Below are 16,659 nucleotides of genomic sequence, written 5' to 3'. Positions count from 1 at the left end.
TGAGAAGCTACATCCTAGGTAACCTGGGGCCAAATCCTGAGCTCCTTTCTTGGGAAAAACTCCCATGGAACAGAATTCCCACCACCTCAGTGGGAACCCGAGAATTTAGCTTCTAGACTAAGAGCTTCTGAAAGCAGAGGCTAACTCAGGGGTTCTCAGACTTTTGTACTGGGGACCCCTTTCACACAGCAAGTCTCTGAATGCAACCCCCCTTATACATTAAAAACACTTTTTTATATATTTAACACCATTATAAACGCTGGAGGCAAAGCGGGGTTTGGGGTGGAGGCTGACAGCTCACGACCCCGCCCCAGGCAGGGCCGGCTCCACACCCCAGCGCGCCAAGCGCGCGCTTGGGGCGGCGTGCAGCAGGAGGACGGCAGGCGGCTCCAGTGGGCCTCCTGCAGGCGTGCCTGCGGAGGGTCCGCTAGTCCCGCGGCTTCGGTGGAGCATCCGCAGGCACGTCTAAAGGAGGTCCACTGGAGCCGCGGGACCGGCGACCGCCAGAGCGCCCCCCGCGGCGTGTCGCCCTGCTTGGGGCAGCGCAATTCCTAAAGCCGCCCCTGCCCCCAGGTAATAACCTCACAACCCCCTGAGGGGTCCTGACCCCCAGTTTGAGAACCCCTGGGCTAACTTATCCGTCTGTAAAGCACCACGTGCACCCCCGGGGCTGTATAATGAATGATCACATTACAGTCAGAGGAACCAGACTCTACATCAATGTATTTGTTATAGAACTTAGTGAGACAAGACGCGGGATACAACAGCAAGAGATAATACAGGCCAGGGGCATGCGTGATTTTGGAGGTTTGCCCCTTGTAGCTGCCCAGATCTGTTTAACCTCACTGCTAACAAAAACAGAGAAATCATCCCCGGGGCATCTGCAGCTACGTCATTGTAAGGCAACGTGGCAGATTTGTTTGCTAAGTCTCTCTAGCCTGCATCTCCAGGCTGAGAGTACTTAGTTTGTGGTGGAGCTTGTTCTTTCTCTCTCCTGTTCCTGAATAAAGTCATCAGGATTGAAAGTACAGGTTTGATCTTGGTTTATGAAAGACAGAGCAGCTACTATAGAGCAGCAGCAGCCCTGGACATGTTCTGTTCGTGCCATGACGTGCTCCCATTCCTCTTAGTTTTGAGCACCTTGGCAGAAGGTAGCCTCAACTCAACTAGTATTTTGGTGGAAAGGTTTCTGTGAAACTCCTACTGTTACCTGTTTAACTTAGTCTTAAATTTCTCTCTCCCTTTGGTTCAAAGTCTGTACTCCCTGCAGGACTGATCCATAACTAATGAAGCTTGTTCCTACCTCTACATGCACCCTGTAAGAACTAATATAACAGCTCTGTGAATAAATGGATTTAAAATATCTAATCTAAAAAAAGGATTTGGATTTTTTTTTTAAATCTATGAACTTTTTTTTAATTTTTTTTTTAAATTTTCCCTGCAGCATTCTAAGCCTCAACACTGGAGTTTTGTGTTAATGCAAGTCCCTTAAAAACGTCTCTGTGACTCAGTTTCACCATCTATAAAATGGGAACAATAGTACTCTCGGGAGGGAGTTCCCACAGTTGGGGAAGGCAGTCCTGGGTCCCCATCCACATACCTCTGCACAAGTACCAACCCTTTTCCCTAGAGGATTGTTAGACCTCTGGACCAAGTACGCCACTTAACCACAGAACAATCCCTGTATCTAGCTCAGACAGTGCCAGGAGTATCCCCAGGGAAGGATCTCCAGCAGGGGTTACACAAGCTCCTTTTCCCCTTGGTACAGCATATATCATACAGCCCCCTATGCCCTCCTAGGTAAGCACTTGCTCTCTGTTTTGAGCTGATCCATGGCCCCCTTCAGTCAGTCCTACCTGCCTGGCACTCTGGAGCTGGGGTGCGCTGTACACTCAGAGTGGTGGGGTCTCAGCTGTCCTGTTGGCTCCAGGCTGTGCGGTCTACTTTGCTCCCTCTCTGCAATGGCCATGGCAGCTCTTGATTTGTTTCTCCAAAACCAAACTCCCCTCCAGTTGGATGCAGTCCTGCTTTCCAGCCCTACCCTGTCTGCTCATTCATCCAAAGTCTCCTAGGTGGTCTATAGCCAACCCCTTGGCCTTGGTTTGGAGTGCTTGTGCTTCCCCCAGCCAATGAGGCTTGAGACTTCTGTGGCCAATAGTCTGTTCCTGTTCCAGAGTGGCGTTTGCCTAATGCAGTAGGAGTCAGGCATTTGATAGCCAATCACTCACAGCCACCTCACTCCCACAATTGTCCATGCCAGTTCTCCCTGGAAGGGAGGGTCTCTACCCAGTCCCACATCCCCATCCCCTAAACATGCTTGTCCTCAGGTCACCATCTGTAAAATGGAGATAATAGAACTTACCTCACAGGTGCAGGAACTAGGAGAGCTGGGGGTGCAGTAGCATCCCCTGGCTTGAAGTGGTTTCCATCATATCCAGGGTTTACAGTTTGGTTCAATGGCTCCCAGCTCCCGCACTATACAAATTGTTCCAGCAGCCCTGCTCACGGCGTGTTTTGGGGATAATTAGCTAATGTCTGTAAGCTGTCTGAAGACATGATGCTCTGTAGAAGTGCTAAATGTCACTATTACAAATGGACCACAGGCCAAATCCTGCTCACCTTACTCATGCAAAGAGCCCTCTTGACTTAAATGGGGTTACTCATTTAAGTACTGTCAGCTGAGCATGATTTGGTCTTTGGAGCAGAAATTAAACAATTTAGTTTGTTCATTCTCAAAGCCGAGTGAAGCACAAAAAGTAAACAAACAGCATCAATGATGAAAATTAAATTCTGTTTTCAGAGTAATTTCTGTGTTAATTTAAAGCAAAGAAATATAGTTTACAAAAACATAATGTAACTTCAATGGGTTTACAGGGCACAGTGATTTTTAACCTGAAAGTGTGACTTTAAAGTGTGACTGGCATTTAGCTGCCAGAGTTGGACTTGGTTGCATTATTGCATGGAGGTAGAAGAGCATGATTTATAAATAGTCACCTTGGCTTTATTGTTCAATTGTAATTACAAATAGCTGATAATCACTGAGGTAAGAAAAACATCCCCATGTCATCTACCCTTATGAGAACTGTCTTTAAGGAGCTGTAAAGGATCTCTGATATACAATTCCCAGCAAATCCTGGAGATGTTTCCATAAGGAAAAGACTGCACTAAATGGCTTACAAAGGTAAAATAATCCATTACAAATTCATAAAAAACTATAAAATAAATAACGATCTTCAGTGAAAACAGCTGATCTCCAGCTAGATGTGCTCAGGCTTTTCCAGTCTAACTCTGCATGTGTTACTGACAGAACAGTTCAGAACAAGAAAATCAGCAGAATAGCTCTGGCTGATGTCTCACAGACATGACAGGGCCAGGATTGCAGGGCAACATGCTGCCCACTCCTTCTGGGCAGGGAATTATCACAACGCCGTGGATGTAGCTACAGCTGCTGCCTGGGTGCTGGTGGGGTACGTGCTGGCATAGTACTTCTTCTGGGAACGTAAGAGAGGTGTCTGTGTGTCGATGTCACGGCAAGCATTGCGTTTCATGCAGCGGAACGTGTGCTGGGTCCACCCATAAACGATGCAGTTTAGGAGCCCCTGGGAAGCTGCTGTTAGAGCCTAGGAGAGAACCCAGAGCATAAATGTCTCTTTCCACACATCATAGGATATAACCCTGCCCTACACAGCTTCCTGCACATCAGGTTTGGTTAACTTCTAATCCGTAGGTTTCACCATGCCCACTGGGCCAGGGTCTATACTAGACTCAGAGCTGCAGTTCTGTTACTGGATTCAGCTAACCCACAGAAGGACACATTTCCAAGGAAAAGCAGTATTTCCTTGAAACTGGAATGAATTTTAAGAGCCCTATCAGGAGATCTTGATCCAAAGCCCATTGAGCGGGCTTCGCATCAAGCTTTAAGTGTGCTTCAGCACACAGACACAGACCTTTTGGAATCAGTGCTAGATCCTTCCACCTGTCCTGTTTTCAAAGTGCCCTCAAAGACTGTGCCCACAACCTGTGTGGGCACAAACAGGTAGGTAGAAGCTCCATTCCACAGCAGATGCTTGTTTGCAACCACCCTGGCGTTTATGTGCCATGGTCGAGGCCAGTTTCAAAATCTGCCTTTAGCCGTTCCACTTTGAGCGCTCACCAAACTCAGTGGAATCGAGTTTGTTCGGTGCTTAGATGAGGAAACCACAGGCTGCTGCAGGAAATTATATTTATGATTCAGTAGCTGGCCCTCTTCCCTCTGAGGCAGTATTGACCCCTGTGTGGTGCCAGGGGAATGCTGTGCTGCTGGAGTTGCTATCTTCTGAGTGAGATGCCAAACCAAGGCCCTGACCACTCATGGTTATAAAACCCCCACTGGTTCTTTTCACAAAAGGATGATTATTAACTTTGATGTCCTGGCCAAATGTCAGGGTAATCATTTTGTCTCCCTGCATTTTCTCTGCTCTTTCAGTTGGAGACAGGATTCTTCATGTCTTCCTGGCCTCAACTGCAGTGTGGTGATGTTCTGGGCTAGGAAACAGCTACTGGGTTCTACCTCAGGGGCAGCTGCCATTCAGTGGGAGCGGAAATGATCCCTGGGTATAGTTTGTGTATCAGAGTGAAGTTTGCAAAATGCTTTGGGGAATCCTAAGGGGAAGAAAAGCACTACAGAAATGTAAGCTAATTAATATCTGGCCCTAACAGATTAAACAGTTTGCACATTTGTCTGTTCATAAAACTGTGCCTCCGTTTTTCTTTGAATTTTTTATCTGTCTACATCCCAGTGTGACAGATGAATTTTGGAATTTTTTAGTGCCCAGTGCTAACTGCAGCTTCAGTGGTATCAAGAGGTGGCCTTCCAAGAAAACTCCTTGCTAACAGTGTCACGAACCAAGGTTATGCATTCAGGTCCTGTAGAAACCCAAACAGCAGTATTCAAGGGGACCCAAATAAAGTTCTTTATCTTAGGGTCTGCATTTGACCTATTCCACCAGGGTTTTTAATGCCTTAGAACTCCATTTATGGTCCAGAATAACATAAGATCTGATCTTCTCACAGTGTTTCCAGCACCTAGAAGCCCTAATAGGGTGAGGAGACGAGGTCTTACTTATTTTCGTTCTTGTGACCTTAAAAAGCATGTAAAAAACAAACATAAGGACAACTACAAAGAGCCTTCCTCAATTCCATCCATAAACCAGACACAAGCTCATCTAGGCACTGTTTGTGTGAGTGGAAGCAGACTGTACGTTTCCTGTTGGAGTACAGAACCAACCAAAAGCTCACATGACTGACAAGTTCGAATAAGAGATTTCAGCCTGGAGGGTTTTACCTGTAGAATATAAAGAACCATGCAGATTCTGCTGTTCACTGAAACAGTCAACTTCACTATTCCGAGGAGGATGGCTGTGAAAAGGGATTGATAAAATGATATTGATTTAGCCTTCGTTCTTTCCAGTTACTATTACTACCTCTCTCCCTATGCCAGAATATGAGGTTTAGAACCTGGCAGAAGTAACCTAGCTCTCTACTAACCTGGGCCCCAACAACAGAAGAAAGCGATAGGGTAGAAAACCACTCGTTGTTCCACTATCTTTATCATTGCCCACTGTTGATCACCCAGGAATCCTGTTGAGTTTATGAACCTTTTGTACAAAGCTCGGGCTTGGATGAGAAGAACCTAGAAAAGAAAATGCATTTCTTGATATACTTGACTACTTAAATGCAACTGTATGATTCAGTGTGTCTCATGTACTGGCTGATTTAAGAAGTATTCATCTAGAGCTTCAAAGCACTAGTGTACTGTTAATTGGTTGTTCTTCATGTGGTACTTATTTAATCTAAGAAATATCTGGAAAATAGACACTGCAGTGCCAGATCAGAGCAAGGGTCCATTTAGTCTGGTATCCTGCCTTCAGCAGTGGCCAGTAACACACTTCTGAAGACAGTATAATGGACAATTAAGGTCATAACTCATCTATGAGAGAAGTTGTGGTTGATTTATGTTTTAATGCATGAGAGTTGATTCCAGTTATGATTTGTATTCTAGCTAGTGTGGCAGCAGATAATATAGCTGGACTCCAGGAAACAATGAATCACCCTTAACATGTTTTAAAACAAATTATCACTCTTTTGTATGAGATGTAAGATTGAAGTCCTGACCACTTGCAGTCATTAAATATCCTTTGGGACATGTGTTAACCCTGGTACCCTGACCCAATTCTTAAATCATACATTCTGCCTGTATTATCAGTTGGATTCAATATTCTTCTTCACTTCCTGCCTTATACTGCTGTATAATGCTGTTGTGTGCTGTTAAATAGTTGCTGCCTTCCACCTCAGCGAAAGGGCCATTTCAGAGGTGGGTGGAATAATTCCTGTGCCCACAAAGGGCTATGTATTTTGGATGGAACTTCTACAGATATTCAGTGGGAAAGGGACTGTCACACAAACTAAATAAAACATGCATTTATTTTAATAATTTATATTCTGCCCCTCACCCTGGCATCTAGGCACATCACACACACAAACCAACATCTATTTATAGCTACTCACAGAGGGAAGCAATACTACCCAGCCTCAGAGGAGAACAGGAGAAAGGAAAAGAAAATGCCTTTATAATTCTGACCTGGTCAAGCAAAGGTCTGGCCCAAAATAATAAAAACAACAATGCCTAGTTCTTATATAGAGCCTTTCATCAGCAGATCTCAAAGCGCTTTACAAAGGAGGTCAGTATCACTATCCCATTTTATAGATGGAGAAACTGAGTCACAGAGAGGCAAAGTGGCAGTGCCCAGGTTCCTCTATTCAAGGGGGTGAATCTAGGGACTGCTGATATGGTCCATCAGTGATTTTGAAGTGGCTTAGGGATCATCTCTGTATAAATGTCAGTCACTATCATCCTTGCAACTCACTGTTTGATGGACAAGGACAATATTTCTTACCATAATGGCTATGAAGCTGATCAGGAAAGAGACCAGGAAGACTCCAACACCATAGAAATATATCACAGAACAAACAGAGCCACCGTGGGTTTGCAGCTGGCCAGTGAGCATGGCTGCTTCTGTGTGCATCAGGAGACACCTGCAGTCAGAAAGGGGACAGCCTGAGTGTTTACTTTTGTGACTCCTTTCATCAGTCCCAGAGGAAGCAGGGCGCTCTCAGAGGTGGGTTGCAGCTTACCCGTTGTTCTGGCTGAAGTTCTGGTAGCAATCACTGCTGTTGCCCAGACAAAACACAGGAACCATTAATAGGAAAGGGATGACGCTGAGGGGAGAAAATGGCAATAGCTCAGTTACTATACTTGCCCTCTCTTTTGTCACTATTGAGAGGTCGTTTTGCTTTTTATGGAGAACAGCCTGAAACATAATTTTTCTAGCACTCAAGTGTTATAGCCTACAACTTCTGTGTGGCATAAAGAATGGGCCACGGGTAATGGAAGGAATTGTACCTAGTTAGCTGTTTTCAGAGTCTATTACTGATCTTCTCAAAGGAACATTATCATCTCAACATACTACTGTTAGTATCAATAATGCTTTATGGTCTCAAAGAACTTTAGAACCACTAATTAATCCTTGTCAGATATGTAAGGGACAACAGTAACAAATTCGTAGCAACCCAAGGTTTAGTGGCTGTCACGTCACATATCATGGCCACTTGAATTTCATGGTGACAGTGAAAATACGACCTTGATCCTCCGAAAGGGGAATCTCCATTAGCTGTTGGCAGCATGAGGCCAATGACACACAGGTGAGCAAAGTCCTGATTCCATGCACTGGAGGAAAGATGTGTGTGTATATATATACACACACGCGCACTCACTCTCATGTGCTCGTAAAAGTTGGCTCATTGCAGTTGAGTTATTATAGCTAAGTTGAATGGAGATCAAACAATTTACAGCTGAGGATCTGGCTCTTTGAGTTTGGTAAGCCCAGAATACCATGATTACCAAGTGACAGGAAACACAGTCAAGTCTGAATAAGATTTGTTTCTAAATAAAGAATAGTTTGGGTCTAAAACACTCGAGTTTATTATAAACATCTAACCCTGTCAGAGAGAACTAAAGCCTACCTGGACAAAATTGTTGCTATTCGGCCAATGCAATTTGCATGATCTAAAGCCTGTAAAGATGAAAAAGCTTAGTTAAATGATCATTCCTTATATTTCAGTGCAACCATCATTTAGTTACATTTCAGCCAGGCTCATCAAAACAGGAACTCTGAATAGCTCAGTGCACAAATTCTCAGTAGGGATACAATGCCAGTCTTGAGTAAGGTTGCCAATTTTGTTTGGACATATTCCTGGATGTTTCATCACATGACATAATCTTTAATTAAAGAGTAATCTATAATTCTTGGAGACTCCAGGACAATCCTGGAGGGTTGGCAACTACCGGCTTGAGGGATTACTGGAGGGAAGGTACCCAGATTACTAGTGTAAATGCAAAGGTCGACATTTTGGCTTGCTGAGAGCACTAGTCCCTCACAGCAACTCCTGCACTCCTCTCCAGGAATGATTCCCACGGAGCCATTTTCCTCCAGGAAAGCCACCCGAGGACGGGGATACGACTGTGTGGCTGTCAGAGAACTCTGACTGCTCTGAAAAATGTTACAGAGAAAATGGGCCAAATTCTGAGGTCAGTGACATAAATAATGGGTTAAATTACACATAAATGGGCATCAGTTGTACCAGTGAGTGTAAACTGAAGGGGAGAAATGGAAGGCAGGAGTGCACCAGGAAAAACCACAATCAGGTGCGTGTATGATAGAGCTGAAGGGTGCTTTATTTTAAAGCTTCCTACATCTCCTGCCTTAGTTGTTTTCTCCTGCTACAGGCCCAGCCTTGCATCCTGCTGGCATGTAAGCCACACTCATTCCCTGGACTACATCATGGCCCCAGTGAAAGCAACGGGAATTTTGCTCGACCAACTTTCACTCACTTACCAATACGTGACTTTCCTGCCCCCTGAAGATTTGTCCCTCATGTGTCAGTTTCTCATGTCACATTAAGGAAAGGACAAGAAACATGGATGCATGTTTAGTCTTGATGCTCTCCTCCCTGGGAAGACTATGTGAATATGAGACTCTGGTGTTCCAGAGACAGCTATGGGTATATGTTTACCAGATGCTGTAATAAATATTAGTGTGAGAATCCATTAAAAGGGCCAGAAAACAAATTAGAGCTGCTCACTGTTGGGGACTAACATTTTCCTCCTTTGGGGAATGAGTCAGTTTTTAATACTCAACATACTCTGAACCAAATTCCCCTTTATTCCCATGACTGGGTACTTGCCCAAAACAAATAATAAGACTCAGAGAACTTTATAAGATCAAAATGCTTTAAACATTCATTGATCTCCATATCAGACCATACCAGAGGTAGGTAAATTTTTGAAATCAGCCGCTCCTGGCTCTCAGGACTGTGTTCAGATCACTAGGTCACACCTTTCTTTGGTCACGCTTACAGGATGTGGAGGGATTTTCCCAATGTGGGCTCATGGCAAAGAACTTTTTATTGAGTCAAACTGAAGGGTGCACAATGCACTGGGGAGTGCATGATGCAATGGAAATTAACCTTGGGGGTTGTGCAGCTGTTTCTTCCACCAATGTATTGAATGGCTTCTCCTCCAAAGCTAGAGGATTCCAGTTTTCAGAAGCAAACTGGAAAAGTAACAGACTTTTGATGAGATCTTTGCATGTAGCTTATTTATTTTGTGCAGCATAACTTGGGACAGTCCTGCAGAAGTGTAACAAAGCTATGAAGAGAAGCACAAACAATTCTGACTGTTGGAGACTCTGCTCGCTGGCAGGGGCGGCTCTAGGTATTTTGCTGCTCCAAGCACAGCAGGCAGGCTGCCTTCGGCGGCTTGCCTGCGGGAGGTCCCTGGTCCCACGGATTCGGCGGCATGCCTGCGGGAAGTCCGCTGAAGCTGCGGGACCAGTGGACCCTCCGCAGGCCTGCTGCCGAAGGCAACCTGCCTGCTGCCCTCGCAGCGACCAGCAGAGCGCCCCCCGCGGCTTGCCGCCCCAAGCACACGCTTGGCGGGCTGGTGCCTGGAGCCGCCCCTGCTCGCTGGGAGATGTATTGTGGGTGCTGGCACCAATTTGCCTTTAGGAAAGGGTAGAATTATCCTACTTTTCAAAAATATAACACAATCCTGTGCTGCAGTCATGGATCATCATTCCCATTTTATAGTTGGGAAAACTGAGGCACATAGACATGAATACATTAGCATACAGCCTGCTTTCCCCTTTAAGATCAGGAAGTTAACTGGTATCACTCCTTCCTCTTCCCCCCTGACAGTCTGTGTCCCTGTATTCACCTCTTGCACACTATTATAATAATCTTTGTGCAAGTATGCCTTGTGCGCTATCATTGGAAAACTCACAACTCACTGGTCTGTAACATCCTGATAAAATATGTGTGGCAACATTGTATGTAACGTTATAAGATTTCACTCTAGGGTGTTACTAAGGCTTTGTCTACACTAGCTGTGTACAAGGTACCACAGGTTACAGAGCTGAGGTGACTCAGCTGTTCATCAGTCCAGATTGTGCCCTGGGAATGTCACATCCCCTGAGTCACTTTGGGGCACAGAGAACCTATGACAGGTTAAAGAAAAAATTGTTCTGGCCAGGAATACAGAATGATGTGAGGAATTATTGCAGGTCTTGTGAATTATGTCAAAAAAGGTAAAGACGTGCAGGACCCCAGAAATTTCCTCTATATACATTGCCTGTAATACAAGAGGCATTTCTAAGGGTAGCAATGGACATTGAGGGCCCTATGTAGGGTTGCTAACTTTGGCTGGATGAATTCCTGGAGATTTCATCACATGACATAATCTTTAGTTTAAAAATAATCTTTAATTCCTGGAGCCTCCAGGACAATCCTGGAGGGATAGCAACCCTAGCTCTATGCCACATCCTATCCGCAGAGGGAATACATATATCTTGGTGATGGTGGATTTTGCCACCAGATATCCTGAAGCAGTAGTTCCGTCTAACATTGAGGCAGAATCTGTAGCAAGAGTCCTTTTCACTATTCTTAGCAGAGTGGGTTTCCCTAAAGAGATTTTATCTGACCATGGGACATATTTCATGTCTCAGCTATTCAATGAGCTATGGAAATTATGTGGGGTAAAACAACGAAAAGCTGCCTCATATTACCCAGAAACCAGTAGGACCCTAAAATCCATGCTGGGAATGTATGCAAATAAAAGGATTCAAAATTAGGATGAATTATTACCATTTTTGCTGTTTGCTTATAGGGAGGTACCTCAAGAATCAAAGGGGTTCTCCCTATTTGATCTCCAATATGGAAGGAAGGTGAGGGGACTCCTAGATCTCATCAGAGACTCCTGGGAAGGGGACACTGAGGTAAAGGAAGAGACAGTAACTGAAAAGTTAGAAGACGTGATGGGTATTGTTCAAACTAACCTCCAAGACAGGAAATCCAAACAAAAAGTGTGTTATGATAAAAATACTTGGAAACACTCCTTTGATATAGGAGACTTGGTGTTTTCTAGCAAGCCAGGGAAGACACACTTGCTAACTGACAAGATCATCACAGAAGGACCACAGCCACCTCACAGCAGACCCTACAGGGCCACTAACAAGGTGCAAGAACAAAGCTGTGAAGAAATACAAAGCATGTTAGACCTAAGAGTAATTAAAGAGTCTGACAGCTCTTGAGCATCACCTGTGATCTTGCTTACTAAGAAAGACAGCACTGTAACAATGTGGTCACAGTACCAGATGATGTACACCCCATGCCTAGAACTGATGTTACGCTGGACATTTTAAGCAAAGCTAAATAGCTCACTCATGATTATTGACAGATTCCTTTAGATACGGATGCACAGGAAAAAAAATCTGCTTTCATCACTGATATAGGAGTCTATGAGTTCACAACCGTTTGGTTCAATTAATGCTCGAACCACCTTTCTGAGGCTGATCAACCACGTGCTAAATGGTTTACAGAACTTTGTAAGGGCATAGGTGGATGACACCACAGTGTTTGGCAACCCTTGCGCTGATCACAAAAAAACACTTGGAAATTGTGCTGTCAAAACTCAAAGAGGCAGACCTACCCCTAAAAGCCTCCACATGTAAAACTGGAGCAGCCAAAGTCCCTTTTTTGGGACACTGGGAAGAGGGAGGTCAAATATCCTGATCCCTTAAAAGTTGAAGCCATTGCAAATAGGCTGTGCCTCTACCAAGACACAGGGCCAATCTTTCATAGGCCTAGTAAACTATTACAGAAGGTTTGTGTGTGGGTTCAGTGACTTGGTATCTGCAATCATTGATCTATGTAAAAAGACTAAACCCAACAAGGTCATTTGGACGAAGGCATGCCAGGAAGGGTTTGATAAGGTAAAGAAAAGCTTGTCTGAAAAGTCTGTTCTAGCTAGTCCAGATTTTGACAAAATGTTTGAACCATCTGCAGATGAATCAGGCGTTGGTCTAGGTCAGTGGTCTCCAACTTTTTTATGCCCAAGATCACTTTTTGAATCTAAGGACAACTCAGGATCTACCCCACCCCTTCCCTGAGGCCCTGCCCTTTCCCCAAAGCCCTACCCCACTCACTCCATCCCCCCCATCTCCGTTGCTCGCTCTCCCCTACCCTCATTCACTTTCACTGAGTTGGGGCAAGGGGTTGGGGTTTGGGAGGGGGTACAGGCTCCAGGCTGGGGCTGAGGGGTTCGCAGTGTGAGAGGGGGCTCTGGGCTGAGCCTGGGGCAGGGGGTTGGGGTACAGAAGGGGGTGAGGGGTGCAAGCTCTAGGAGGGAATTTAGGTGCAGGAGTGTTGATGTGTAGGAGGGGGCATGGGGTGCTGGCTCTGGGAGGGAAGTCAGGAGGGGGGTTGGGAGTACAGAAGGGGGTATGGGGTGCTGGCTCTGGAAGGGGGCTCAGGGTGGGGTTTGGGGTGCAGGAGGGGGCATGGGTGCTGGCTCCGGGAGAGGGTTCAGGGATGGGGGTTGAGGTGCGGCCTCCTGCCGGGCAGCACTTACCTCTGGTGGCTCCCGGTCGGCAGCGGGTGCAGCGAGGCTAAGGCAGGCTCCCTGCCTACCCCGCTCCCACACCGCTCTTGGAATGGGCCAAGACGCCCTTGAGGCCTCTGGGGTGGGGATAGTGGGGGCCATGTGGCTCTCCTGGCCAATGGGAGCTGCGGGGGTGGTGCTTGCAGGCAGGAGCAGCGGAGGGAGACCCCTTTCTCCCTGCACCCCCAGGACCACGGGGCTGCAGTGGCCGCTTCTGGAAGTGGTGTAGGGGCGGAGTAGCATTAGGCAGCCACACTGCGCTGCCGCTGGAGATCGTGATCAACTGGTTGGTGACCACTGGTCTAGGTGCTGTGCTGATGCAAACGGGAAAATAAGAAGCAGCACCCAGTTGCTTTCTTAAGCAAAAAATTGACATCCACTGAACAGAATGATTCTGTCTTAGAAAAGGAATGCTGTGCCATAGTGTGGGCAGTCAAGCAATTAAGGCCCTATCTTTTTTAACAGAAAGTTCAGGGTCCTAACAGATCATTCACTATTAATCTGGTTAAACGAAACTAAAGGCTCAAATTCCAAGCATCTACGCTAGAGCCTTATACACCAAGAATTTGATATGGAAATTGTGCATATAAAGGTTAAGGAAAACATGGTGGCAGATGCCCTGTCCAGGTAAGAGGCCCCTGACCTGCTGCCTCCAGGTCACCAGGGTCTAACCCTCTTGCAGCTTTGTTAGGAGGGAGGTGTGACTGTCTGTACCCCTGTATTCACCCCTTGCACACTATTATAATTATCTTTGTGCAAGTATGCCTTGTGAGGTATCATTGGAAAACTAGTAACTTGCTGGCCAATATTGTCCTGATAAAGTATATGAGGCACATTGTAGGTAACGTTATAAGATTTCACTGTATGGTGTTACTAAGACAGGTACCAAGTCTGTGGAGTGGCCAAACCAGTTCCCCAGCGACAAAGGACAAGATGATGCCTGAGCCAGGTGTAAAAAGGTCAAATGGTGTCTCCCTTTATCTCTGCCCATGGCATCCACAAAGGCGAAGAACAAAGGAAGCAGCGTTGGACTGGGGGAGAGATCCTGGCTGAAAGAAGTTCAGCCAGTAGGACTGCTGAAACATGTGCTGAGGGAGACTTTGCTTTGAATTCATTCTTATTTGTTAAGTTAAGCATTAGTTGCATTTCACTTTTATTTTTCCTCTAACCAATTCTGACTTTTATGCCTCATTACTTGTATTCACTTAAAATCTCTTTTTGCAGTTAATAAACTTGTTTTATTGTTTTATTTAAACCAGTGCGTTTGAACAGAAGTGTTTGGGAAACTCCATTTGGGATAATAGGGTTTGTGCATATCATTTTCTATTAATAATGTCCAGGAGCGAGCTGAGCACTGGAAGACGTTCATTTCTGGGGAAAGCCTGGGACTGGGAGTTTACTTGCATCACTCTGCACTGTAAATCAAGAGTAGTTGGCTGCAGCACTCACAATATAACTGGGAATAATTTACATGATGGAGGCTGTGTGAGCAGACCAGGAGTGGTAGCTACCACAGCAAAGTCGTGTAAAAGGCACCCCAGGTTCATCAGTCCAGATTGTGCCCTGGATATGTCACATCCTCTGAGTCTGTCTTTTCCAGATGCATGTAGACAGGGAAGAAGGGACAAGATGGAGCTCTTGGGGTTTCTAGGCAAAAGAGGCCCTTAGGTTAAGATGGTTTATTAGTATTAGTGAGACCAGAGTTGTCCAGGTGGATTGAGCCCTAAATCTGAAATAAAGAGAAGTGCCAGCTAAGCACAGAAGGACTAGAGATGGTCTCAAGTCGCAACACTCAGAACTAAAAAGTCTGAAAAGAAATTTGGATCTGAATGTAGGGATTAGTGAAGAAAGGAAAACATCGCCCTCGTGAGCTGATCCAAAATCTAAGCATGGAATTCTCAAAAGTGCATTTTCATCTATCAAGTCTGCTGCTCCCCAACAGACATGCAGAACGGGAGCCATCTGAGGAATTTAACTCTATGATGTGCAGGGTGACATCTATGCAACTTCTTGATTGGGAAGAGGAATGATATGCAGAAACGTAGCCAGTGTGTTCATTGGGATGAGTTGTGTAAGTGTAAAAAAAGCCAGTTGTTCTGCAGCAATACATCAAGAGGAATTCTCAGAGAGACAGAAGCTGCTCAGAGTTTAGTCAGGTACGAACAACAAAGAAACTGCTCTGAAAAGATTGAGTTTGGTCACAGGGTGTGTGAAGTGTTTGTTTAGCCTGTACTCAAAGTCTGTTTTTCTGAGGACTGTGTCCTTGTTCCTTCGCTCCCAAAGATTACACTTGATCTTGAAGAGCCATTTTTAAAGGCTAATGACGATAGTAGGGACCCCTTCTCCGCAGAGCTAATCTGTCCTGCTCCAAGTATGAATAGTACTTTAAATGCCAGCTCACTTCCATCGCACTGCTCACCTGATGCTCTTAAAGCACTTCACAGACATTCATGAATGGAGCTTTACCACACTCCTGTGAGATACTCAGTAAGTATTATCCCCATTTTAGAGCTGTGGAAACTGAAACACAAGGACATTAAGGTCCATCTTTGAGCCTTTTTCCATGCTGCTCATGCCCGGACTGCCTCCCCACAATTCTGGCTTGTCAAGCCACATCCCTTTCCTGCAAATACCTCCTTGAGATTTGTTTCTTCTGCAATGCCCATCAGAAGTGGGTTAGTGACAATAATAAACCACTTGGAGCCAGATGCTCAGCTGATGTCAATAGTGTAGTTCCACTGACTTTAAGAGATCTGGCCCTCCCAGTTATTCTTTCCTCCTGAGACCTACTGTGCAAGTTGTCTTCTCTGTTTTTGACTTTCAGGCCTAGTCCTGCAATCAGAACACAAAAGCAGATCCACGAGTAGCCCCTGTTGACTTCAATGGCTCTGCATGGGCACAGGCACCAACCCACACAGAATCAGCTGCAGGATCAGGGCCTTAGATTGTAAGCTCCTTATGACGAGAATTGCCGTTATGTTTATGCTTGTACAGCACCGAGCACAGTGTTAGTTCTTAACATATAATAAATAATATGAAAAACTGCCAAGGTGGCACTCACCAGAGGGGACATGCTGTACAGGTTCTGATTGTATTTCACCTTTAAATCCATGTACAGATGCCAGGTATAGTTGACAGTGTACAGAAAAGAGGCTACATAAAATATCTGAAAAATAAAAACAGGCCTTATTTTATTCCATCCGTAATCATTTCTATAGCACCTTAGCTCCTTTCATCTCCAATAAACCCAGAGCACTTGACAAAATGACACTGTATAAGCTATAAAAACGAGCCCCGAGAGAGTGTTAAAGGTGAAATATAAAGCACTCGGTAGGTGCTCAGCTATCATAGCCCTGAGCATGGCAGAAATGCCTGGCGAGCTAGATACAGAAATCAGGACATGCCAAAAATTAAGAGGCTGATTCTGGCCCATCTCCTGAGCTTCTATGCTGCTCCAGCGGCAGGAAAGGAGACAAAGGGCTGGGGGAGAAGTTCCTGGAGCAGCATAGGGCTGAAGTAGGCAACCCAGGACTGCCTCCTTCACAGGCCCCAGCGAAGGGGCTAAGCTGGGGGCATAGGCACTGACTTCCTCCGTTCCCAGGGGGTGCTCGACCCCCACTCTTTCC

At 45.5% G+C, this 16,659-nt stretch overlaps 1 protein-coding gene across 7 annotated transcripts in view; it reads right to left on the bottom strand.

Moving 5' to 3' along the window:
* Positions 1-2,801: 2,801 nt before the first annotated feature.
* TMEM116 (transmembrane protein 116) overlaps positions 2,802-16,659 on the bottom strand; it is a 30,228-nt gene continuing 16,370 nt past the window's right edge. For 3 of the 7 annotated variants that reach the window (XM_039505053.1, XM_039505056.1, XM_039505050.1), the window contains 7 exons: positions 16,095-16,199; positions 8,062-8,111; positions 7,174-7,257; positions 6,936-7,074; positions 5,527-5,671; positions 5,324-5,397; positions 2,808-3,620 (listed from right to left, as the gene is read on the bottom strand). In XM_039505053.1, coding sequence (XP_039360987.1) covers positions 3,420-3,620; positions 5,324-5,397; positions 5,527-5,671; positions 6,936-7,074; positions 7,174-7,257; positions 8,062-8,111; positions 16,095-16,199 — 798 coding nt within the window. In that variant the 3' untranslated portion in view covers positions 2,808-3,419. Of the gene's footprint in view, positions 3,621-3,706; positions 5,121-5,323; positions 5,398-5,526; positions 5,672-6,935; positions 7,075-7,173; positions 7,258-8,061; positions 8,112-16,094; positions 16,200-16,659 lie in introns of those variants that run through there. The other 4 variants (XM_039505054.1, XM_039505052.1, XM_039505051.1 and 1 more) reach the window with 4 other exon arrangements.

This window comes from Mauremys reevesii, linkage group 18, assembly GCF_016161935.1.
Source record: "Mauremys reevesii isolate NIE-2019 linkage group 18, ASM1616193v1, whole genome shotgun sequence".
In the NCBI taxonomy this organism is placed as follows: domain Eukaryota; kingdom Metazoa; phylum Chordata; order Testudines; family Geoemydidae; genus Mauremys; species Mauremys reevesii.
Note: the sequence above shows the minus strand (reverse complement) of the source record. Positions and strands in the feature narration are given on the sequence as shown.